The sequence below is a fragment of the Mesoplodon bidens genome, assembly GCF_964165515.1.
Source record: "Mesoplodon bidens genome assembly, chromosome: 4".
Classification (NCBI taxonomy): Eukaryota; Metazoa; Chordata; class Mammalia; order Artiodactyla; family Ziphiidae; genus Mesoplodon; species Mesoplodon bidens.
The window spans coordinates 35,129,628-35,155,322 of record NC_138160.1 but is presented as its reverse complement, the minus strand read 5'-3'; the positions used below and the strand labels follow the sequence as shown (position 1 = coordinate 35,155,322).

The window sequence follows — 25,695 nt, the reverse complement described above, 5'->3', positions numbered from 1 at the left end:
CTAATATTTATTGAGTGATGATTCTATATCAAGGATTGTTCTAAGCAGTTTACATGAATTTTCTTCTTACTGAATCCTAACAAAAGCCTTATGAAGAAGGTAAAATTATTATTCCTATTTTATGGATAATAAAACTGAGACACAGAGAAATTAGGTGAATGGCATTCTATTAATATTTCTTTAAATGGAAGTTACAATACTAATTACAGCAGCATTTTCTGTACATATTTAACCAGATTGTGTGTTTTTTCGAGATACAAAAATCAAAATGGCAATATTGGGAGGGCAGATAAAGGTTTTGCAGTTTCCATCCAATAACACACAGATCCTCAAGGCTCCACAGCACATGAGGGACCACTGGTCCAAGTTTTCTCTGGTATTCAGCCACATCTGAATAAACCCTCTTGTGTTCTGGGTAGTGGAGTTCCAAGCACCTAGATGCTCCAGGAACAATAGTTAGAGTTATTAGAAATTCAATGAAGGAATGCATCTCATCCAAGAATGAGGAGGGTGGGGCTGTTACTTGTCATGTAGTCTCAACCTTACTGTTCCTGCTTAAGCCTCCATCTCATCATCCATAAAATGAGGGAGTTTAATCTGAAGGTTTCAAAGATCCGTTCCAGCTCTAACTTCTATGACTCTAAAAGTAGAGATAGTTGGACAGTGAACTCTCTTTAACAAGCTTCCAAGGTGCCAGAAAAGTAAATAGAGCTTCAAAAAGAAGGGTTCCAAAGTCCTTCTCCAGGCCCAGAAAAGTATGAAAAACTGAAAGGTAGTACTAGGTACTACTTGAGGGCACTGTCCACACACAATAAGCAGTTATTTTGAAAAGTATAAGATTATATAAAAATGTCCATTTAGGAATGAAATGAGATACAAATATACTACTACTTAGTTTGTCTTGTAGCCTATCACTGACAGTTCAGAGAAACTTACTAGTACTGGGGTTTGTAACTGTGGGAATGTCCACCCTAAAAATCTTTAGAAATAACATTTATACTCATAAGCATGTGAATTTACAGGTGTTACTTTGCCTTAAGGAAGGCAAGATGTTTTCTAAGATCATATTTGAGGTTGTAACTGAGAATGACCTGTAAAGTTTTACCTCACAGATGTTTGGTATGTTTAATATCATTTCTTTTCAGGGTCTGGAGGCTCTCCAGGCATGGCCAGACACTCCGTCTTATATTTAATCCTGCTGAGTGCTCTGATTGACAAGGGTCAAGCCTGTTTCTGTGATCATTACCCATGGACTCAGTGGTCCAGCTGCTCAAAAACCTGCAATTCTGGAACTCAGACCAGACAGAGGTGGGTGTGGACTTCGTAGCTTTTCTTTGTGCCCTGTGAAACCTCAAGGACAGAGTTAGCAAAATCAAAAGTGCCACACTAGGGCTTCCCGGGTGGCGCAGTGGTTGAGAGTCCGCCTGCGAATGCAGGGACGCGGGTTCGTGCCCCGGTCCGGGAAGATACCACATGCCACAGAGCGGCTGGGCCCATGAGCCATGGCCGCTGAGCCTGCGTGTCCGGAGCCTGTGCTCCGCAACGGGAGAAGCCACAGCAGTGGTAGGTCCGCGTACCGCAAAAAAAAAAAAAAAAAAAAGAAAAGTGCCACACTAAGTGATGGGAAAAAAATATATCTAAAAGTATAGTTTTTGCAGAGTATAATCCGCAAATTTTTTCTTTTTAATTTTGAAAAGAATTCATGAATTTGGATGGAATTTGAGGTCTTCCCCACATAAGGTTGAAATGGAGTCTACTTTTGTTCTCCATATAAATTGAGGTGTTTCAAAGAAATTTAATAAAGAATCTGTGCAATATTTTCAGTTGACTAACTTGCTTAGAATCACTACTCAGGCTTTTTTTTCAATCAGCACATAACTCTGCTTGCCTACAGTTAGAGTTAATTATGGAGAATTTTCTACTCATTCAACTGAGTCTAACAGGACCTCAATTGAGCAGCACTGCTAGCTATTAGCTTGATTGTTGTCATTGACCAGAAGGCAAGAAACTGTGTTTACTTGATAACATTTAATAATTCAGCCTTTTCATCAATTCAGACTACTCATCTCCCACAGTTTCCTTAGATCTGTTAGGTATTTCTGTTCCATGAAGATGCACACATGACTTGGAGGAGAAAGGCATACATTTAATGTGTTTTAACTGTTATAGCACTTTTTTGAGATCTATTTTAGAAAACTATTTTTACATATGTAGTGTGAGTGTCATTAAATCACCAACTGACTGTCCCAATAAACCATCCACGAAGGATGTAAGAACAGATTTGTTTATAATACTCTGTACTCAAGAGTCCCTCCGTGGCTCTCTACTGCCTACCAAATAAAGTACCACAATATATTCCATCCCTCTCAATTATGCACTTCTCAGGTCCATCCCACAAGTCCCTTCATGGACGTGTCATACTCTCCACCTCTAATCTTTGCACATGATCTTCCTTCTGAATGCCCTTCCCTTTCTTGCCTGGGAAATTCACATGAATTTTTCAAAATGCATCTCTCATGTCACTTTCTCCTTTAATATTTGGGCCCATGGAACTCTGGCTCTATCTCAATCATTGTATTTATCACCCTGTGTTGTCATCTTTTAAGCAATTTGCAGAAACTTTCTTCTTCCTTTTCTTTCCCTTTCAGTCCCTTCCAGGAATTCAGTTAGGGCCAGCTTCATGGACGTGTGACCTATGCAGTCACACAGGACTGCACACTGAGAAGGGCTCTGTGCTTGGCTTAATGCTCTGCAGTCATTTTCTTGAAATTCTTAATAAGCTTTGAACGTGAGGCCCCCCCCCCCGTTTCCATTTTGCACAGGGCCCAACAAATTATGGACCCTGTGCTGAGTTCCAGTAAGTGGTAAGAATTGCACGCACGCCACACTGCCTGATTTTCCACGAAAACCTTCTTTCCTTGTATTCACTGTAATTGAGTCAATGATCTTGTTCTTATGGAGCTGGAGCCACAATGAATACACTCATTCTAAGCAGCTTTTTCCTCACTGTTACAGACAAATCGTTGTGAATCAGTACTATCTGGAAAACTTTTGCGACCAGCTTTGCACCAAGCAGGAGACCCGAGAATGTAACTGGCAAACTTGTCCTATCAATTGCCTCCTGGGAGATTATGGACCATGGTCAGACTGTGACCCTTGTGTTGAAAAACAGGTAGGTGATATGTGGGTATATTCAGGAAATCGGAATCACAGTAAAATTTTCGAATTCCCTGACAGACTCAACAGTCATAGAAATGCTGAATTTCTTCAATATTTGAAAATAAACTCTCCCAGCTTCCACTGAAGGAAAATTCCATTTAGCAACATGTTGGGGGAGAGAGAGGATTCATTTTGCATGGCTTATTGTCATGTGAACACCAAAAACAATGTTCTTCCCCTCAGAATTGGTATTGCACCCGCCCAGCTCTGAATTCCACTGCCTGTGCCCTCTGAGAACTCACAAAGCAAAAACAAGTGCTAAAAAATGGGGATTTCAGTCCAAGGTTTAAAATCAGACAGAAATGGGGGGCATTAATTAAAATGCCTCCTTGCCTTTCCTCTAATTTCCCTCTCCCCATGGGAAAGTCCCTCTATTTGTTTATTGTTCCCAGCTGCAATATTTACCCATCTCAAGCTCATTCCTGTAAGGACACTGGCCCATGTGAACCCCAGTCAGGTCAGGGGCTAAGCATTCAGACATTAGGGAAGTAGAAAGAACTCATTATTGGAGCACCCACTGTCTGAGAGAAATTGTTCTAGGCCCTTTACGTACATCACCTTCTTCAAACTTCACATCACATTGTTTTTCTACCCATTTTATAGATGAGGAAGTGACAGCTCATTAGGGGTTAAGTAATTTGCCCAAGAATACACCACTAATAAATAGAAGACTACATTTTGAACTTGGATTTTTCTGACTTCAAAGTCAGTACTTTTTAATCCTGTCCTATTTCTTTCCTTCTCTGACTCTTTGTTTTACTACTGCCTGTTTAAAATCTTTTAAAGTGTGGAGAATGTGTCAGCCCTGGTTTCCATGGTGACTTCCTCATGCAAAAGAGCCCCCAAATCCTTTCACATTTATCACGTCACACTATCTTTGAGGAATAAAAGAGCTACTGTTATTACCTGGAAGATTTATTGCACTCAGGACACGCTCAGTAAATATGTGTGCATTTGATTTCTATTCAATTTAGAATCATATGATTTCAGAGTTAGAAATCTTAAGAAATCTTTTGTCCCAGTTCCTCATTTTACAGGTTGGAAACGTGAGGCCCAAAAAGTATTGACTTCCCTAAGGACACACAATAATAGAACTGGAAAAAGTCATTATTTAATTCAGCAAACGCCACTATAGGAAAAATCACTACTGTGATTGAGAAGCCCAGTTTTCTTAGATAGTTTTTGGCTTTGACCCAGCCTCTGTTACTCACCTTTCTCTCCTTTTCTTTCAGTTTAAAGTTAGGTCCATCTTGCGCCCCAGTCAGTTTGGAGGACAACCATGTACTGAGCCCCTCATGACCTTTCAACCATGTATCCCATCTAAGCTCTGCAAAATTGAAGAGGTTGACTGCAAGAATAAGTTCCGCTGTGACAGTGGTAATGTATTTTTGGAAAATGTTCAGTCTCCATTAAAAATGACTAAATAAATTTATTCCAATTGACTCCCAGTGAAAGTCATGATAGAGAAGTCCCACCATATTTTAAGCCTGTGGGGACAGGGGTGTTATGCTACCAATTACATGCTATTCATGTGTAAAATTATAGCTTTCAAGCTATAATCATCTTGACCACTTACTTGATTCATTTGCTCATCAAGTACCACTCCAAGATTCCTACACTGTGATACAGCAGTAGGAAGAGAATGAGGAGGAGGAAACGGAGGAAGAGGCAGAGACTTTTAAAAATCGGCTATTAAGAAGCACAAATCTAGAATCAGAATAAGCAATTGAAAAGGAGTGACAGATTTTTTAAATTTTAATATAGTTTATTAAGATAAGAATATTAAAGCTAAGATAGTATGTCAAGGGGATGACTAGAGATGTTGTAACAAATTTTCTGGTGTGGTCCACTGAATGACTCCAAAGGTAATTGGCAGAAGAGGAGGTTGAAAATGATTTAAATGGTGGCAATGTTCCCTTCAAGTCCAATTCTCATTCAGATTTGTAAATTTTGCTATTTAAGTATCATTAGATTATAATCAAATTTTGAATATACCACTTAATCTATGTATTCTCTTGCTAATTAATGGCTCTCAAAATCTCAACACTTTGAACGGTCTAGATGAGATTTCTACACACTTTTTCAGGAAAAGTCCAGATGGTAAATATTCTAGACTTTGCTGGCCATACGGTCTATGTAGCAGCTATTCAACTCTGGCATCTTAGCATCAAAGCTGCCATAGACAGTCGATAAACAATTGAGCATGGCTGTGTTCCAATAGAATTTTATTTACAAGAGTGGCAGGTCAGTTTTCATCCATGGGCCATAGTTCACTGATTTCTTATATAAATAGTCAATTTAAAGTTAAAATTAGAGTTCAGATGAATAAAATCCCATCATTTCTGTGTACTCTGAGATACAATGAAAAGTATTTAGAACTAAATAGCAGATTTCAAATTCCTATAGAAAATTGACCCCAGACTTGGGTCTAATGTTTCTCTCTTCTTACTCCTTGCTTGCTGCCTTCAGCTTTGCCAGTCTTTTCTGAATGTCAGGCAGGAATGCTGGTGTCAGGGTTTTCCCTCTGTGCCTCATCCCCCAAACCTGAGATGTGAGGGTGGGACGTGGGTAGGGAGATAGACATTATGCCTACAAAAATAAGGTCATGTCACATATTGACAAAAGAGGGAATATAAGAAAAATCTTGATGGCAATGGCTCAGGGGAATGCAGACGTTAGCGTTATAACCAGAATATTAAGATAAAAATTTAGAACGGAAGCACAACTATTTGAACCTTGAAGGGTAGTTTTTAGAACAGATTACCAGGAATAACTCTTTTATTCAATAGATGATAAATCTATGAGATTTATTACAAAAGAGCTTTGTTTAGGCCAAAAATATCCACAAGTTTGAGAAGGCTTTAGATACATCCATGAGCTAACAATTCATAACGAGGGATTTCAGGAAAGTTAGTGGTATAGGCACAGCTGATCTCTAGTTCATCAGCAATATGTCCATAACTAGTGATAGAAACTGAACTGTTGAAATACATCTGTAATGGTTGGTAAGCAGCTGCTACCCTGAGATCTCTTAGTGACCTCTGCCCTACTGTCCAGATCCCTTCACCAAGAATCCCTAGATCTTCTTAGGATCCAACTACTAACTAGCTAATCCCTGGCACAAATATGGTTGGAATCCATTCTGACTGAGTGGTGCCATGGCCTATTGGTTGTTAAATATTCCACCGAAGATGATACACCACTGTGCTCTCCTAGAAACATCCACTAGTGCCACTCTGAAAGGGAATAAAATGTTGAATGGACCATTATTTGTCTGACTCAGGATACTCAGAATGATGTTTGGCTCAATTAACAACAACATCAAAAAATGTCTATTTTTCCTTTCCTCTCTCATGATTGCATCTTCAGAGTCCCCCGAGACTAAATATATTACTTTAATGTATACATGGATCTTTGAGAAGTACCCATGAGGATAATCCCCATACACTATGCCAACTCCTCTCTCAAAGTTGTAACTTTAAGCATAAAGATGAGAATTTGCAACTAGTTATAAAAATAATACACCATTGTAGTAACACAAATCAGTTCAAGTAAATAGGAAAATCATGTACAATTCAAATGACTACATAGTTCCAGGTGTAAATATATATACGCATGTGCTGGCTAAAGCATGCTGACTTCTACAAATCCTGTACTATCTGAATTTCCCTTCATTTTTCCATTTCTTCTTTGGTATAGGATATATTTATGGCTTACAATCTCTCTCCCCTTGTGCTTCCTATTCCATTGTGTTTCCAAGGCCTGGAATCATTCTCAGCTGTGTCCCATCACAGACCTATATCACTCCTGCCACCCATTCCTAAACATCACTGAAGAGAATTCCTCTTGCTTTCATCCCTACCCTTGCTAATAAATCCTCTCTAATATCCCTGGAAGTACCAAATGAATAGAATTCCTAACATATCTGGTACCCTGCTCACAAATCTAGGTTAATGAGAACCATACCTTACATGTGTACCCCTATCTCCACCTGATAAAATAGGATATTTTTTAATGTAACTGTATCAAAAATTAGCTTTTGTTCAAATTTGTGAGTGCTAGGTTCAAAACTTTTAAAACTGTCATATGTGCCCTTTCTTTTTCTTTAGGAAAAGTATCTCTATTGCATACTAAATTATCCATTCTGCTCTGCCCTAAGAAAAGCAAACAGAAAAACTAGAGATGTGCTGTTTTAAAAACAGAGCGTCTTTCAGGTTATGTCTTGGGGATGACAGGAATTCAATTCCCTCTGTATTTTCAGTCTTGTATGTTTATGATGCTCAGAACTATAATAATGGTCTCGATACAAGATTTTGAATAAGCAACGGAGGACTTAATTACTTTCATTACATTCTACCTTCTTACTGAATGTTATTAACCAAAAAACTAAGTACTTTCTGGGGAACTCTCTATTAGTACAAAAATTTAATTCACCAGAATACCCAATTTCCCCAAGCATTTCAGTTAGTCCAAATAGTCATGCATAGCTGTAGTGAGATGTTGATCACAATTTAAAATAGGTAACCAGATAAGCCTGAGTAAAACATTTAATCATTGTCAGTGAGACCTGTACGTAATGGTACAGATGCCAGCATCCCTGACTATAGGCAAGAGGCTGAGGGGCAGGAGACGGGCTGTCATTGTACATAAAGCATTTCAATTTCAGTAATATATAGGCACATGCTGATTCCTAGGATCCTTATGAAATTCATCAAGTTTATAAAAGAAGGGGATTGTCTGGGTACATGGAGTTGGTACTATTTTCTAAATTCACTCAAACTGTTACCTAATACTGTAGTACCTAGGCATTTAATTTGTCCAAAAAAAATAATTAGATATAGTAAATTATATGCAATGAAACAATTATTAAGAGTAATCATAAACAGTGACTATCTACATTAAAATATGTAATAATTATGTATAGTAAAATACACTGATAGTAAGTGTGCAATTTGATTATGACAAATATATACACCCACGTAAACAACCCCCAATCAAGGTACAGAAAATCTCCATAAACCCAAAAAGTTCCTTCTTTCCTCTTTCCAGTTAATCCCTCTCCTTGTTGTTGAACATCAGATAAAGGATTCAAACATCAGATAAAGGATTCAAACGGCACACTTCTGTGTCGGGCTTATTTCACCCAACATAAAATTTCAGGCATTCAGCCACGTTGTTATGTGTACCAGTAGACGTGTGTGTGTGAAATTATAGTTTTTTTGAAAAAAACAGTGACCTTGAGTCTGTTATCCTGAATCAAAAAAAAAAAAAAAAAAAGGATTCTGAGCCTATTGTTAATTTTCTCCTACAGAAGATGATTTCTACAGCAAGCTCACTGTAATGGTAATGGGATTCTAGAATTATTTCCCTTATTTAAGACAATGAGCTCAACAGTGACTAAATAATTATATACTGACTTTTGTAATCCTAAAAAATAAGGGAAAACATCAGTTTGTCATTCCATTTCCATATTTCCTAAATTTTTATCAAAAATAATGAAAACTTGCCCTCAACCTTCCCTTGAAATTTAAAGTGTTCATGTTTCAAATCAGCAAATACTCTCTTAAATGACCATTTGTTGTCAATGTTGCTGTTTCTTGACTAGGTCGCTGCATTGCCAGCAAGTTGGAATGCAATGGAGAAAATGATTGTGGAGACAATTCAGATGAAAGGAATTGTGGGAGAAAAAAATCAGTATGCTCACGGCAGTATATTCCCATCCCTAGTGTACAGCTGATGGGCACTGGGTATGTATCACCTTTTTATCATTTGGGAAGTAGGACCATCTCAGAACTAATGAGTTGGAAGCAACAATGAAGCAATGAGACCCACCATTGTCTACATTCCTCATGAGTGTCTTACTCCTCTCACCAGCCCTGTCCCGGACACTAGGTTACCATGCTCAAGCAGCATGTGGCCATAATCCTCATTCCTCAGGAATAAAAGAATTTAGCATTTTCATATTTAGTTCGTAGAAGACAATGCTGTGAGTACTTCATAAACATAGTTTGTTTTAATTCTTATATAGCCTTCTGACAGCTCTGGAGGGGATCAGGGGAAACTGGTGGGAGGCCAGCCAAGCTGTGAGGTACCAGGGTGGATTCCCGGGACTATATCTTGAAAGGGTGAGGACCCACTCAGAAATGTGCAGTCTCCACATCTGTATGTTGGAAGACTACAAACTGATTTGAGGTTAGGTCCTAAAATTTCCTAATTAGAGCTGATTTCAATGAGAGTGATTCAACAGCATCTTCTTATCAATGTGCAGAAATCGTTTCCTTCTTCTCCATTCTCTGGAAGAAAACCTCAGCCAAAAACTCCTACTGACAATGGAGAAAAAGGGTATCAAAAAGTATGCTTGTGAGTGTATTGAAAGTGAAAACACTAAAGAAGCAAAACCATTCTTCAAGCATGAGAGGCAAGCCCTGAGCCAATAGTGGAGATAGAGCCAGAAGGAAAGGAGTCAGGCAAACACAGAAAAAATATGGTGACAAAAAAACAATGATATGAAAAAGTAGGGGAGTAAGAGGAGATGTGAACATGCCGAGGGTGTCCAAAACTTCCTCCTTCATGGACTATGTGAAGTATGGATAGGTCAGTACAGTTTAAAGGCGGAAGGTCAGACCTGCATTACCATCTGGTTCTACTTGCCCAACTTACAAACCAGGAAAAGGAGCCTCAGAGAGATTAAATAACCTGCCCAAGTTTAACAACTAGTAAATGGAGGAACAGGATTCAAACCCAGACTCCAAGACCTGGGTTATTTCTACCATTTCATTCTGATTTGGGACATTATCCACCTTAGAGATGGGAACGTAATGGAAGAAACCTCGGTGGGCCATGAAACCCTCCTCCTGATCTTTAAATAGTGCTCAGAAATTCTAATGTTCCTCTTTTAGGTCATGAGGACTTTGGAGGTTTGGCAAGAGATCCTAAATTCATTAGACTGAGATAGTGTCTGAGAAAACTTGAGGAAATGCAAGAAAAATTGAAAACGAGCTAAGCCTTAGTTGGAAGCATAAGAAAAACCAGTAATCTCTTGTACTCTCCTTTTCTCATGGTAAAGAATTCTTCTTTCAATTTTTGCCCAGAAAGCAAATAGTTTTCTATAAACTTTTATTGCTTTGTAGTGTTTTTTTTTTTTCATCTTTACTTGTATGGCCAGACTTGAATAAAATGAAACCTTGAGGCACCAAAGACAAACAACAGAAATTGCAAATACAACCTCATTTGATTAGAATAAAAACTAGAAGCTATTGAAACAAACTCAAGGACAGCAGTACAATGGAACAGCCATTAGTCTGGAAATAAGGGGAACCATGTTCTAGTCCTACTTATGCATTAATTCATTAGATTGTGACCAAGTAATTGAACATCTCTGGGCTGTAGTTTCCTCATCTGTATGTTGGATGACTACAAACTGATTTGAGGTTCTGTCCTAAGAACTCCTAATTAGAGTTGATTTCATCGAGATTGTTTCAACAGCATCTTATCAGGGTACAGAAATGGTTTCTTTTTTTCCTTTCTTTGGAAGAGAAACTCAGCCAGAAACTCCCACTAATAATCACATTTTCTAATGTTCTGATTGATTAGGGGTGACATTAAAAACTCACCTCTTGTTCAGTTGGTCTAGACTTTCAAGTTACAGCTGGGGAGGACCACATGCTCTGTGTACTTTGGCAGAAGAACCATGTGGACCCCTGCCAACCAGAGCTGTTGTCCCAAGAATTCTCAGAAATGAGCAAAACCTACTGGCTCAGGGACAGCCAGTCCTCTCCTTGCCTCCCCAGGGATTGAGAGTTTTGAGAGCTGCTTACTGGAATCTCTCTAACCTTCTGGCCTTAGAATTTCTGCCTCCCTCCAACACATTTCTACCCAAAAAAGGAAGTTTCCGGGGTGGCTGTCCCTCTTTTTAAATGGCATCTCTCCAAGAAAGAATTTAATAAGACATACCAACATTGCTACTTTGTCAACATCAGTCACAAGGTCTGAAATCTGAAGCAAGAATCAGGCGATAGTAGTATGTTTGTTTTTTCTCAGGCTCAGCCAAAGTACAAACGCGTATACATACACGCATACACACACACACACACACACACACACATATAATACATGAACACACATGCATATTTATGTATCTGTATATATGAAAATTTTAATTAAATTCAAAAAGTTACAAAATATAACATTAAAGCCAAATTAGATAAAACACTTGAGAAACCTAAAATATTAAAAGCCACGATGTATTTGAAACACCAAAATATTTAAAGTCAACTTAAATGCCACAGAGGGGAGGAGAAAGAATAGAGCTCAAAATTGCTGCATAGTTGGCTTCACTTCTAAAAGTTTCCTCAGACGTGCCCTGACAGAGTCACCTCCACAAAAATCCTACCTTCAGGCTCTCTGCCAGCAGCTGCTACCTTCATAGATAACTCATGACCTGGGAACCATTTTTCTCAAGCCCTTTCTTTTTTGTGACAAATTTATAGTACATGGTATAAGTCAGTTAAAGGTAAACAATTCTTTTTTCCTCATTGATCCCTCTTAACTCAGAAAATGAAAGTCTTAAATACGTGTGTTTGTCATGCAAATTTAAGTACTTTGGAAAGTTCTTTCCAGACCAGCTCCTCTTATTTCCTCTCTCAAATACCCATTGATACAAATTCAATAAGGGTGAGAATTTGACTAAGAGATACAAGTTACAGAACCCACAGGAATCACTCTTTTTTTTTTAAAAAAAGAGCTTTACTGAGATCTGATTCACATATGGGTCCTCCTGCTGTGTACCTCATTTATTCTCACACTACTGCCACACTCACAACACTTCTGATGCCAGACATGGGGTAGGTTTCCCCCCACCAAGCAATTCTCTGTGTCACCAGCCAGGAGCCCTACAGTTTAACTGAATTTTGACCCAATCTACTTGGAGATAGTGTCAGATCCCATAGGTTAAGGGCTCAGTCCTGGAAAACTGCCCCTGCCCCCTGCAATGTCAGATGCCAATTGCAAGTTCAGGTTCTCACCTGTGCCTCTGACACATCGAAGATTTCCAAGAACTCATCCTTGGGTTTGATTAATTTGCAAGAGCTGCTCACAGAAATCAGTAAAATAACTTACTTATATTTACCAGTTTACTATAAAAGGATATGATAAAGGATACAGATGAACATCCTACTGGGAGAGATTGTTAGGGCAAGGATGTGGGAAGGGGAATGAGCTTCCATGCCCTGGTTAGGTACCACTCCCCCACACCTCCATATGCTCACTAACCCAGAAGCTCTCTGAGCCCCATACTTTGGGGATTTTTATGGCGGCTTCATTACATACGTGTGATAGATCATTACTCCTATTTCTAGCCTCTTTCTCCTCTCTGGAGAATGGAGGGTAGGGCAAAAAATTCCAAGCCTTAAATCATGGCATGATTTTTCTTGTGACCAGCCCCCATCCAGGAGCCCCCCAAGAGTCACCTCATTGGAACAAAAGACACTGCTGTCACACAAGAAATTCCAAGGGATTTAGGAGCTCTGTGTCAAAAACTGGGGTCAAAGAACAGATACTAGAAGAAAAGATGCTGTTAGCATTCTCATCATTCAGGAAATTACAAGGGTTTTGAGAGCTCTGGTCCAGGAAATGGGGGACAGACACCAGTATATATATTTTCTATTATCTCATCTTATGTAATCCAGCATTATCAAATTTTTGACACAAAACTTTTTTTTTCACAGAATACATATTAATATCTATAAGAACTTGGAAAACAATTAACATTCTGAAAAAGTTTTCATCTACCACAAAACAATTTCTTAAATACTTGATTTGTACTAAGCTAATTAATCTCTCTATGCTTCAATTTCCTCATTTGTAAAATGGGTATAATAATTATATCTATATCACATGGTTATCATAAATATTAAGTAAATATAATATTAATATTAAATACAGATCAAACAGTACTAGACTTATAGTAAATATTATGTAAGTATTTGTTAAACAAATTTTAAATATCATTATAGTTATTAATAAAAACAATAATATGATTACAATTCTATTAAAATATTGCTATTACTATTTCATTATTAGCTCTCTATAAGAATTCTTTTACTGTATCATACTGAAGGAAGTGAACCCAGATTGGCATTAATTATGTAATAATTTATTTCATAATCTACTTCCAAAGTTTGTACTGGTTCTCTAACTCATGAAATAATTATAAACTCAAATTTTATGTCATGATGAAAGCCTAGAACAATTAAATAAGTGGAATAGGGAGAACCTAACAGAGCCAGAGAGGCTGAGTTTGGCTTCCAGCCCTTTTTGGATACCTCACCATAAACTACAAAAAATGGGCTTTCCTTCAAGCCATTTGTCATGAGTCAAAAACGTCTAAGAGAGGAATTTCTTTCACATACAGTAAATTTTAAAGACTGCTCTACATCTATTGAATTATTTAAAATTACTTTGTTTATAGGTTTCATTTTCTGGCAGGGGAGCCCAGAGGAGAAGTCCTCGATAACTCTTTCACTGGAGGAATATGTAAAACTGTCAAAAGCAGTAGAGCAAGTAATCCATACCGTTTCCCGGCCAATCTGGAAAATGTCAACTTCGAGGTACGACAGCTTATCATGGGGCACTCCAAAGGCCAATGGTTATTATAAGCTAAATTTCCAATGAAAACTGAGGCATGAAGGAAGGGACAGAATAGAAAGGTAATGAACATTTTTCATCACCTTTTATGTGTTGGTGTTTAATCCTTCCACAAGCCAGTAAGGTCAGTGTTATTATCATCAATTTACAGATGGAAAATAAGGAAACTAATTTGTCCAACGTTAAACAGCTAGTAAGTAGTGGATTAGAGATTTAAGCACAACTTTTCCAAATTCCAGAGTCCATGCTTTCTCCCGTGAACAAAGAGCTGTAACATGTCCCCACTCAGATAAATGACTTGGTTTATTTAGAAGTTTCTTCTACCATAGTTAGTTCTCTCGGATAGCCACAAAATTTAGACATAAAAGAGTGCCTGACTTCTAAAAAAACAAAATTAAGATGAATTTAAGTATAATGGGGATACTTCGGCTTACTTCCACCCCATTTTATTAGTTGGTTTGGTTTTCTGTTTGTTTTCCTGAGAGGTAACAAGCAGCATACTATATATTCTCAGAATCTAGCCCAGTGCCTTACACAAGATAAGTACTCCATACTTGCTGAACTAAACAATTTGTTTCTTTTAATTTATGATAAGAGAAACAGAAGAGACATGACTTTAATGGCTACATCCATGCATACAAATTTGACATACTAGAGAGAATTTCAGAAAATCTAATGATTTCTGAGACCACTTTACAGATAGTATGCATTCAGCAAAATTCATTCAATCCCTTCTTTAAAAAAAAAACTTTTATATTCATATAAATACAGGCATTTTCCAATATGACAAACTCAGTTTAAAAACCATCTAATAGGGCCTCCCTGGTGGCGCAGTGGTTGAGAGTCCACCTGCCGATGCAGGGGATATGGGTTCGTGCCCCAGTCTGGGAGGATCCCATATGCCGCGGAGCGGCTGGGCCCGTGAGCCATGGCCGCTGAGCCTGCGCATCCGGAGCCTGTGCTCCGCAACGAGAGAGGCCACAGCAGTGAGAGGCCCGCATACCGCAAAAAAAAAAAAAAAAAAACCATCTAATATATATTAATGGGTGTGGGGAAACGTCCTTGGGGTACAACTGCCAAATTCAAACACCTTTGGGGAGACTTACCCTGAGAAGTCCCATCCCTGCCTGGAGGTAGATGCAACAAGAGTAACATGTGACCCTGACCAGGTAAAGAGAATACTCACTCTCTCCCCACAGATCCAGAAGATGCTAACCCCGTAGGGTCCATCACTACCAAGGGAGGTAGAAAAGATCTTGCTGGTATGCTGAATAGGAACTCAAAAGAGACTTTTTTCCAAGGGCTTCCCTGGTGGCGCAGTGGTTGGGAGTCCGCCTGCTGATGCAGGGGAGGTGGGCTCGCGCCCCGGTCCGGGAGGATCCCACATGCCGCGGAGCGGCTGGGCCCGTGAGCCATGGCCACTGAGCCTGCGTGTCTGGAGCCTGTGCTTCGCAACGGGAGAGGCCACAGCAGTCAGAGGCCTGCCACAGCAGTCAGAGGCCTGCGTACCGCAAAAAAAAAAAAAAAAAGACCTTTTTTTTTTTTTTGCGGTACGCGGGACTCTCACTGCTGTGGCCTCTCCCGTTGCGGAGCACAGGCCCTGGACGTGCAGGCCCAGCGGCCATGGCTCACGGGCCCAGCCGCTCCGCGGCATGTGGGATCTTCCCAGACTGGGGCACGAACCCGTGTCCGCTGCATCGGCAGGCGGACTCGCAACCACTGCGCCACCAGGGTAAGCCCCCAAAAAAGACCTTTTTCCAAAGAAAAAATAACATCAAAAAGTCTGTCAATGATGGAAGATGTATTCTATTCTTCAGATGTATTGAGTAGGCTTTGTAGACAGAGCTAAAACCCAGACATTTACATACAATATCATTATGTTGGAGGATGCTTTCTAACTCCTAAACAACCAATCCATAAGCTTACTTTCAAAATACAATAATTTCCAAAGAAACATACTGCCTATATTCTCTGCAAGCATCCCTTTTATACAGTTTTACAAGTAACAAATGTTAATTAAGCTCAGCAAAAGACAGCAAACACGTGCTTAGATAACACTTTACACTTATATACCTAGGGTTTTCAAAGTACTCGCATATGTTGTTTTACTCAAGTGCCATAACAACCTTCCCAGAAAGAGAAATTTATTTTATGTTCATCTTACTTATAGGAGATTTAGGATCATTGAAGTTAGAAACTTTCTCAGAGTAATGAAGCAAGTAAATGGCACAGTGGAATTAGAACTGCTGGCTCCTGGCTCCTAGTCCAGGGCTGCCTGTGCCAGATGAGACGTTGATAGTAATATCAAGAGAGATGTTAACGACTCTGCAATGAGGGCCAGGTCTGAGTACCTTTCCTAAACTATCCTTTAAAAGGTATCACCTGTGAAGTTCACCAATGGTGTGCCAGAGCCAGCTCTTCTAGCTTAAAAAAAGCCAACTGTTAAATTTTCAGGATTTTTGCAAGCCGATTATTAAACACAGCCATTATTAAATATTAAATACATAACCTGATAGTTAAATAAAGATATTAAAAACACAGGTGATAATTACTCAAAATGTACTTCTCAATTACTTTGTCATATTTGACCATTCTCTATGCCCTTGAGGTTACTTACATCTATTGTATCTTAAAAATACTATATAATAATTTGCAGGACACAACACTTTACCATCAAAGCCAACTGTCAGTCCTTGCTAAACGTTATAAACCATTAGTTTTCCCACCAAAAAAATACTAATAATTTGCTACTGTGCATCTCTTCCCAAGTTTGAATTCAGGGGCATCATATAGGTAGCTTGAAATCAGCTATAGTAGGAATATTTATGCCACAAGAAAAGGCAAATGCTGTAGTAAATCACTGATTTTTTTTCCCTCTCAGAGAACTGGTTGTTAAACATTTACCAGCAGAATGTTGGATCCACCCATATAATTTAGTAACCCAAGGGTGCATGGCAAGTTACATCAGGAAATACAGCCTGAAAAATCCTCATTCAGAAGAAAGCAGATTCATTTCGTTATCCATGTAGTTCTGAAACTTGTCCAACCTTAAGAAGCTGCCTGAGCTGATCTCTAACTATACGTCATTGAATTTTAGATAATATTCAATTGCTGAGGAAGGTCATGGTGATATTTCTTCAAACAAAGATTTGGAAAAGACCAGACCCAAGGTCACAGCTATTGGTTTACTTTCCACTGATCTCTTTATTACTTTGTTCATACCGTTAACAGGCAGCTGTGCAAATCTAAGCTATTCCTTACCGAAAACAGTAGAGGAAGAGAAATTCAGCAGGCATCTGACTTCCTTTCTTCTACAGTATGGGAGCTTATTGAGACAGATGAAATCATGGGCTGGCTGGCACAGAAAGATTAGAAGGGGGCTCCTGAAAGGAAGGCAATTGGACAGGAAGTCAGAATGGAAGACCATAGGAAGAATTCTGCCCCTCAGGGATCTTCCAAATGCTAAATACAGAGCTAAATACCATAAGATAAAGAGCTAAATACCATAAGATCCCTGCACCAGTCCCCAGAATTGTATCAGTGTCTCAGGAATCCTCCTCTCGTTTCTTTTCTTCGCTACCAGGTGTACGCTAAAGCACTTGCTGTCACCAGCAAACTACAGAGTGCAGTTACCACTAGACTTTTGATTCTTACCAATATACTGACCTACCTAGCCAAGGTCTCTTGCTATATCCCAAAGCCTCAAGCCTTCATAGATCTGCAATGCCCCCAAAGCCTCCCTAAATCCCTTGTGAAATTCACAACTTCAGGTTCTGTCTCTAACCCTCACACCACAGAAAGTAGGTGTCACCCTGTCCCCTCCATTCCCCAAGTCTCTCTTAACTCTCTTCTTCCCCTCCTTACACACCCAGCTCCTTTCTTCAAACGCAAAAGTGAAAGTGTCAACACATATTGAGCCCCAGGAGGTCATCAGCTCACAAGATCCACAGGTAGTCAGGAGGGCTAGGAATAAGATGTAAAATGAGGATTAAACCTTTTCCTCAGAGTTTGCTTAACATCTCTTCCTGGGAAAAGCTAGGGAGATGGAGCTAATCAGAGCCCACCAGCTGTTCTTACACCTCACGAAAAGAACTCATCTTCCTCCTTTCAAATGTTGTCTTGGCTTTCCATATTCCCGTTCATGAAACAGCATTCCCATTCATTCACTCATTCTTTCTCTCTCTCTCTCTCTCTCTCTCTCTCTCTCTCTTTCTCTCTCTCCTACACACACACATACACATTTACTTGGTCAAAAACTTCTGTTGACTTACCTCCTAAATATCTGTCAAATCCACCACTTTCTCTCCACCCAACCACCATTCCCCTATACCTGGCCATCCTCCTGAATCACTTGGCTGATTGCAACAGTTTTTTAAACTGCTCTCCTTGCCTCTACTTTAGTTATCTGTAGTTAACATGATCTTTGCAAAACAAATGTGATGGCAACATTCTCAATTTTTCAATCACTCAAATAATATTTTTAAAGAACTTGTCAGACGCAAAATCTTGCATTTAGAAGTCAATTCAAGTGCTTTAGCAGGGCATACAAGCCCAGGCCCCAGTTTCCCAGTTCAATCTAATTTTTCAGCACTGCTCATCTATAAAACTGCCTTCCCACCAAGCCAATATAGGTGGTCAGATTTTCTCTGAGCTTCTGCCCAGGATACCCAATGCCCCTACCTTACATGCAAATATTGTTTTCTTTAGGCTGACACAGCTTTTCTGTGTGAGAGTTAATTTATAAAATAAAATATTTGTAGTCTGAGTATTTTTAGGCAAATGGTAAAGAAATGTCAGCAACTACATTTAAGTATGGTTGTACTGCTTTGTTGTTAACAGATGAGCCTCATTTGTGGACATTTTAAATGCTAATTAGCAGGCCCTGCAATGTCTCAAAGGAACACTGAACTTTTGACTGTATTTTACTGTTGAGCAAGATTCTCTTGCAGCTGGGTTATTTCTTCCCTTGACTAATTGTGCAAGCTATTTAATTTTGACATGTGGTTTGCTTCACAGTGCCTTTTAATATTGAATATTTTAAAACAAGAGATTTTTCCATTGCAAACCAGACAAGCATTTTTTTTTAAAATATAGTTGATTTATAATGTTGTGTTAGTTTCAGATATACAGACAAGCATTTTTAACATAAAGAAGTACTCTTCAATCAACTTACTTTGCAACTTTAAAAAATGTGTCCATTGTGCTCTTCTTACCAGCAAAACCATAACAAGGATTTACCTTGGACTTGGCAAATACCTGCTCCACTCATAATTCAAGTCCCACTGGCTGTTTTTTTAATTCTTCCCAGACCCAGTCAGGTGAAAACTGATAACCACCCACCAGGCAGAACCAATGGATGATTTGATTATTTGTAGACTTGGCCAGTGGAGTGCTAATGCCCAACATATGAATAAGACTAAAGGATTGGTGATGGAGCCAGAGCAGGGTAGGACAGGATCTGCCCTCCCCTTTTCTAGGCCTCAATTTTCTGAAAGATACCTTCCATTAGCTTGCAAATGGCATCAAATTCACAGGCAGATTAAAAATAACTCTCTATTCTTATCACCTCACTAAATCTCAGTTATGGAGTCATTTCCTTGACAGAGGTTTCCCTGGTATTGCCTCTCTGAGTTTTATAGTTATTTGTGGCACTCCCCTTGGCAACACAACACTACCCACATTGAATTAAGTGTCTGTGATTATCTTTCTTCCTCACTAAACTTTGGCTCCCTGAAGACAGGGACTAACACTATACCTCGTTCTCTAGCAAGATGGGTCTTCAACAAACCATTTACTGAATGCATAAATGAATGAATGATTGTTGCATTAAGTGTTCACAAGTAACTCCAATATTGCCTAAATTATGTCTTACTTCATGTGGATTTTTCTCCAGGTACAAACTGAGGACGATGATTTGGAAACAGATTTCTATGAGGATTTAATTTCTCTTGAAGATAATAAAGATCAACAAAGTTTAGCTTTCAGCCAAGAGAAGAGCTCTTTTCATGTACCAATTTTTTATTCCTCAAAGAGAAGGCAAAGCAGCACCCATAATTCTGCCTTCAAACAAGCCATTCAAGCCTCCTACAAAAAGGTAAAGAAATGGTTCCTGATCTTTTTATTCTTTCCTGAAAATTAACACCAATTCCAGCAATCATGCAAGGAGAAAGAGGGTTTTTAATATCAAATGAATAGGATTGCTAACACAGATTTAAATAGACTTACTTTTTTGTGGTTATATCCCACTTCAAAAGTTATAGAGGTAATATGTATAATAATGCTTCTTTTTTGCATGCATTTGGCTGTGTTTATGGTTGTGTTCTCTTTAACTTTTTTCTCATTATTTTAGGTGTATTTCTTATAAATCACATGCCACAAAATGTTCCTTTTTAAATGTGATCGGACAGTCTAGGGTCTTTGCTAGAGAAATTCAGCCAACTTATATTTAGTATATTCCCTGAAATACTTGATCATATTTCTTCCATCTTTAATTTTTCATACTCAACTTTGTTGCTGGTTTCCTATTTCTTTACTTTTGTTTTTTCTGGTCACATTTCTGTTCACTCCTTTTTGTCCTTTTGGTTATTTTGGAAGTTCTACTAAACTTTTAAATTCTGCTGGTAGTTACCTTTCTCTAGTTAACAAGCATAATAAAACATATGTTTTTCTTTTATCCCTTGAAGTAATATCTGTAGTGTCCCAAAGGATGTTTTATTTACCTATTCCCCACATCCCATTCCAAAGATCTCCTTGAAAATATATTTGCTTGTCTTTTTCCCAACACTATCATAACAGGGCTCCAAAACCTCAGTTTTATTGAGGTAGTTCAAAATCTTTGTATTTCAAGTTATTCCTAGGATTCCTAGGGATTGTTTCGTATTCATTTATATATGAACATATGTTCATATATACATATGTTCATTTGTAATTTATTCTGGTTCTTGTCTTCCCAATTAACAATTCCTCACATAACACATAAATTCCAAGTTTATAATCTGTATTTTATATTTGCATTATATTTTATATATGTATTTCTATATATGTGTGTATATGTATGTGTGTGTATATATATATATATATATATGCATATATCCATCCCATATACTCATTACAGTTTCCTCTTCTTTCATCTTCCCTTTCTTGAGATCCTGTTCTCATTCAATAGCCATATTTTTAGTATTTTCTTCAGGTAGGATACATGCAAAGTATATACCCTAAATCCTTATGTATCTACAAATGCCTACCTTTTCACTGAGCAATAAAGATAAAGAACATTGTGGCTGGATAAAGGAATCTTGGAACGTTGTCTTATTTTCTTGATAGTTGGTGGATGTTATTCCACTATCTTCTAATTTCAATTGTTACATAGGAAAAATTACATGTAAGTTGATCTTTCTTTTGTTTTCTCTCTGGAAATTTACAATTTTTTTATACTCTAAGTATTGGAATTTTTTCACTAATCTTGCCAGAAATGAATGGAACTCTTTCAATATATAAAAATGCATCTTCATCCATTAATTTTTCCTCATCTGTTCCTGTTTCTTTTATTAATTGCTTATAAAGTCTCTTAGATATGTATTCCAACTCTTAAATGATTTAGGGAATAGACATTTTCTATTAGATATTTTTAGACATTTACAAGTGTCTTTTTTTTTTAATTTATTTTTTTAATTAGTTTCTGCTTTATAACAAAGTGAATCAGTCATACATATACATCTGTTCCCACATCCCTTCCCTCATGCATCTCCCTCCCTCCCACCCTCCCCATCCCACCCCTCCAGGCGGTCACAAAGCACTGAGCTGATCTCCCTGTGCTCTGCGGCTGCTTCCCACTATCTATCTACCTTACGTTTGGTAGTGTATATATGTCCATGCCTCTCTTTCGCTTTGTCACAGCTTACACTTCCCCCTCCCCATATCCTCAAGTCCATTCTCAAGTAGGTCTGTGTCTTTATTCCCGTTTTGCCCCTAGGTTCTTCATGACATTTTTTTTTTTAAATTCCGTATATATGTGTTAGCATACGGTATTTGTCTTTCTCTTTCTGACTAACTTCACTCTGTATGACAGACTCTAGGTCCATCCACCTCATTACAAATAGCTCAGTTTCGTTTCTTTTTATGGCTGAGTAATATTCCATTGTATATATGTGCCACATCTTCTTTATCCATTCATCCGATGATGGACACTTAGGTTGTTTCCAGCTCCGGGCTATTGTGAATAGAGCTGCAATGAACATTTTGGTACATGTCTCTTTTTGAATTATGGTTTTCTCAGGGTATATGCCCAGTAGTGGGATTGCTGGGTCATATGGTAGTTCTATTTGTAGTTTTTTAAGGAACCTCCATACCGTTCTCCATAGTGGCTGTACCAATTCACATTCCCACCAGCAGTGCAAGAGTGTTCCCTTTTCTCCACACCCTCTCCAGCATTTATTGTTTCTAGATTTCTTGATGATGGCCATTCTGACTGGGGTGAGATGATATCTCATTGTAGTTTTGATTTGCATTTCTCTAATGATTAATGATGTTGAGCATTCTTTCATGTGTTTGTTGGCAGTCTGTATATCTTCTTTGGAGAAATGCCTATTTAAGTCTTCTGCCCATTTTTGGATTGGGTTGTCTGTTTTTTTGCTATTGAGCTGCATGAGCTGTTTATAAATTTTGGAGATTAATCCTTTGTCAGTTGCTTCATTTGCAAATATTTTCTCCCATTCTGAGGGTTGTCTTTTGGTCTTCTTTATGGTTTCCTTTGCTGTGCAAAAGCTTTGAAGTTTCATTAGGTCCCATTTGTTTATCTTTGTTTTTATTTCCATTTCTCTAGGAGGTGGGTCCAAAAGGATCTTGCTGTGATTTATATCATAGAGTGTTCTACCTATGTTTTCCTCTAAGAGTTTGATAGTTTCTGGCCTTACATTTAAGTCTTTAATCCATTTTGAGCTTATTTTTGTGTATGGTGCTAGGGAAGGATCTAATCTCAAACTTTTACATGTCCCTGTCCAGTTTTCCCAGCACCACTTATTGAAGAGGCTGTCCTTTCTCCACTGTACATTCCTGGCTCCTTTATCAAAGATAAGTTGGCCATATGTGCGTGGGTTTGTCGCTGGGCTTTCTATCCTGATCCACTGATCTATCTTTCTGTTTTTATGCCAGTACCAGACTGTCTTAATTACTGTAGCTTTGTAGTATAGTCTGAAGTCAGGGAGCCTGATTCCTCCAGCTCCGTTTTTCGTTCTCAAGATTGCTTTAGCTATTCGGGGCCTTTTGTTTTTCCAAACAAATTTTGAAACTTTTTGTTCTAGTTCTGTGAAAAATGCCATTGGTAGTTTGATAGGGATTGCATTGAATCTGTAGATTGCTTTGGGTAGTAGAGTCATTTTCACAATATTGATTCTTCCAATCCAGGAGCATGGTATATCTCTCCATCTATTTGTATCATCTTTAATTTCTTTCATCAGTGTCTTATAGTTTTCTGCATACAGGTCTTTTGTCTCCTTAGGTAGGTTTATTCCTAGATATTTTATTCTTTTTGTTGCGATGGTAAATGGGAGTGTTTTCTTGATTTCATTTTCAGATTTTTCATCATTAGTGTACAGGAATGCCAGAGATTTCTGTACATTAATTTTATATCCTGCTACTTTACCAAATTCATTGATTAGCTCTAGTAGTTTTTCGGTAGCATCTTTAGGATTCTCTATGTATAGTATCATGTCATCTGCAAACAGTGACAGCTTTACTTCTTCTTTTCCAATTTGGATTCCTTTTATTTCCTTTTCTTCTCTGATTGCTGTGGCTAAAACTTCCAAAACTATGTTGAATAAGAGTGGTGAGAGTGGGCAGCCTTGTCTTGTTCCTGATCTTAGTGGAAATGGTTTCAGTTTTTCACCATTGAGGACAATGTTGGCTGTGGGTTTGTCATATATGGCCTCTATTATGTTGAGGAAAGATCCCTCTATACCTACTTTCTGCAGCGTTTTTATCATAAATGGGTGTTGAATTTTGTCGAAAGCTTTCTCTGCATCTATTGAGATGATCATATGGTTTTTCTCCTTCAACTTGTTAATATGGTGTATTACATTGATTGATTTGCATATATTGAAGAATCCTTGCATTCCTGGGATAAACCCCACTTGATCATGGTGTATGATCCTTTTAATGTGCTCTTGGATTCTGTTTGCTAGTATTTTGTTGAGGATTTTTGCATCTATGTTCATCAGTGATATTGGCCTGTAGTTTTCTTTCTTTGTGACATCCTTGCCTGGTTTTGGTATCAAGGTGATGTCGGCCTCGTAGAATGAGTTTGGGAGTGTTCCTCCCTCTGCTATATTTTGGAAGAGTTTGAGAAGGATAGGTGTTAGCTCTTCTCTAAATGTTTGATAGAATTCACCTGTGAAGCCATCTGGTCCTGGGCTTTTGTTTGATGGAAGATTTTTAATCACAGTTTCAATTTCAGTGCTTGTGATTGGTCTATTCATATTTTCTATTTCTTCCTGAGTCAGTCTTGGCAGGTTGTGCATTTCTAAGAATGTGTCCATTTCTTCCAGGTTGTCCATTTTATTGGAATAGAGTTGCTTATAGTAATCTCTCATAATCTTTTGTATTTCTGCAGTGTCAGTTGTTACTTCTCCTTTTTCATTTCTAATTCTATTGATTTGAGTCTTCTCCCTTTTTTTCTTGATGAGTCTGGCTAATGGTTTGTCAATTTTGTTTATCTTCTCAAAGAACCAGCTTTTAGTTTGGTTGATCTTTGCTATCGTTTCCTTCATTTCTTTTTCATTTATTTCTGATCTGATCTTTATGATTTCTTTCCTTCTGCTAGCTTTGGGGTATTTTTGTTCTTCTTTCTCTAATTGCTTTAGGTGCAGGGTCAGGTTGTTTACTCGAAATGCTTCCTGTTTCTTAAGGTGGGATTGTATTGCTATAAACTTCCCCCTTAGAACTGCTTTTGCTGCGTCCCATAGGTTTTGGGTCGTCGTGTCTCCATTGTCATTTGTTTCTAGGTATTTTTTAATTTCCTCTTTGATTTCTTCAGTGATCACTTCGTTATTGAGTAGTGTATTGTTTAGCCTCCATGTGTTTGTATTTTTTACACATCTTTTCCTGTAATTGATGTCTAGTCTCATAGCATTGTGGTCGGAGAAGATACTTGATACAATTTCAATTTTCTTAAAATTACCGAGGCTTGATTTGTGACCCAAGATATGATCTATCATGGAGAATGTTCCATGAGCACTTGAGAAAAATGTGTATTCTGTTGTTTTTGGATGGAATGTCCTATAAATATCAACTAAGCCCATCTCGTTTAATGTATCATTTAAAGCTTGTGTTTCCTTATTTATTTTCATTTTGGATGATCTGTCCATTGGTGAAAGTGGGGTGTTAAAGTCCCCTACTATGATTATGTTACTGTCGATTTCCCCTTTTATGGCTGTTAGTATTTGCCTTATGTATTGAGGTGCTCCTATGTTGGGTGCATAAATATTTACAATTGTTATATCTTCTTCTTGGATCGATCCCTTTATCGTTATGTAGTGTCCTTCCTTGTCTCTTCTAATAGTCTTTATTTTAAAGTCTATTTTGTCTGACATAAGAATTGCTACTCCAGCTTTCTTTTGATTTCCATTTGCATGGAATATCTTTTTCCATCCCCTTACTTTCAATCTGTATGTGTCTCTAGGTATGAAGTGTGTCTCTTGTAGAGAGCATATATATGGGTCTTGTTTTTGTATCCATTCAGCCACTCTGTGTCTTTTGGTGGGAGCATTTAGTCCATTTACATTTAAGGTAATTATTGATATGTATGTTCCTATTCCCATTTCCTTAATTGCTTTGGGT

At 38.2% G+C, this 25,695-nt stretch overlaps 1 protein-coding gene across 4 annotated transcripts in view; it reads left to right on the top strand.

Moving 5' to 3' along the window:
* The window catches only part of C6 (complement C6), a 111,385-nt gene that overhangs the window by 14,446 nt on the left and 71,244 nt on the right, over positions 1-25,695 (top strand). For all 4 annotated transcript variants that reach the window (XM_081233892.1, XM_081233891.1, XM_081233890.1 and 1 more), the window contains 6 exons: positions 1,146-1,308; positions 3,016-3,172; positions 4,452-4,596; positions 8,825-8,966; positions 13,688-13,826; positions 19,757-19,957. In XM_081233892.1, the coding sequence (XP_081090018.1) occupies positions 1,166-1,308; positions 3,016-3,172; positions 4,452-4,596; positions 8,825-8,966; positions 13,688-13,826; positions 19,757-19,957 (927 nt within the window). In that variant the 5' untranslated portion in view covers positions 1,146-1,165. The remainder of the gene's footprint in view (positions 1-1,145; positions 1,309-3,015; positions 3,173-4,451; positions 4,597-8,824; positions 8,967-13,687; positions 13,827-19,756; positions 19,958-25,695) is intronic.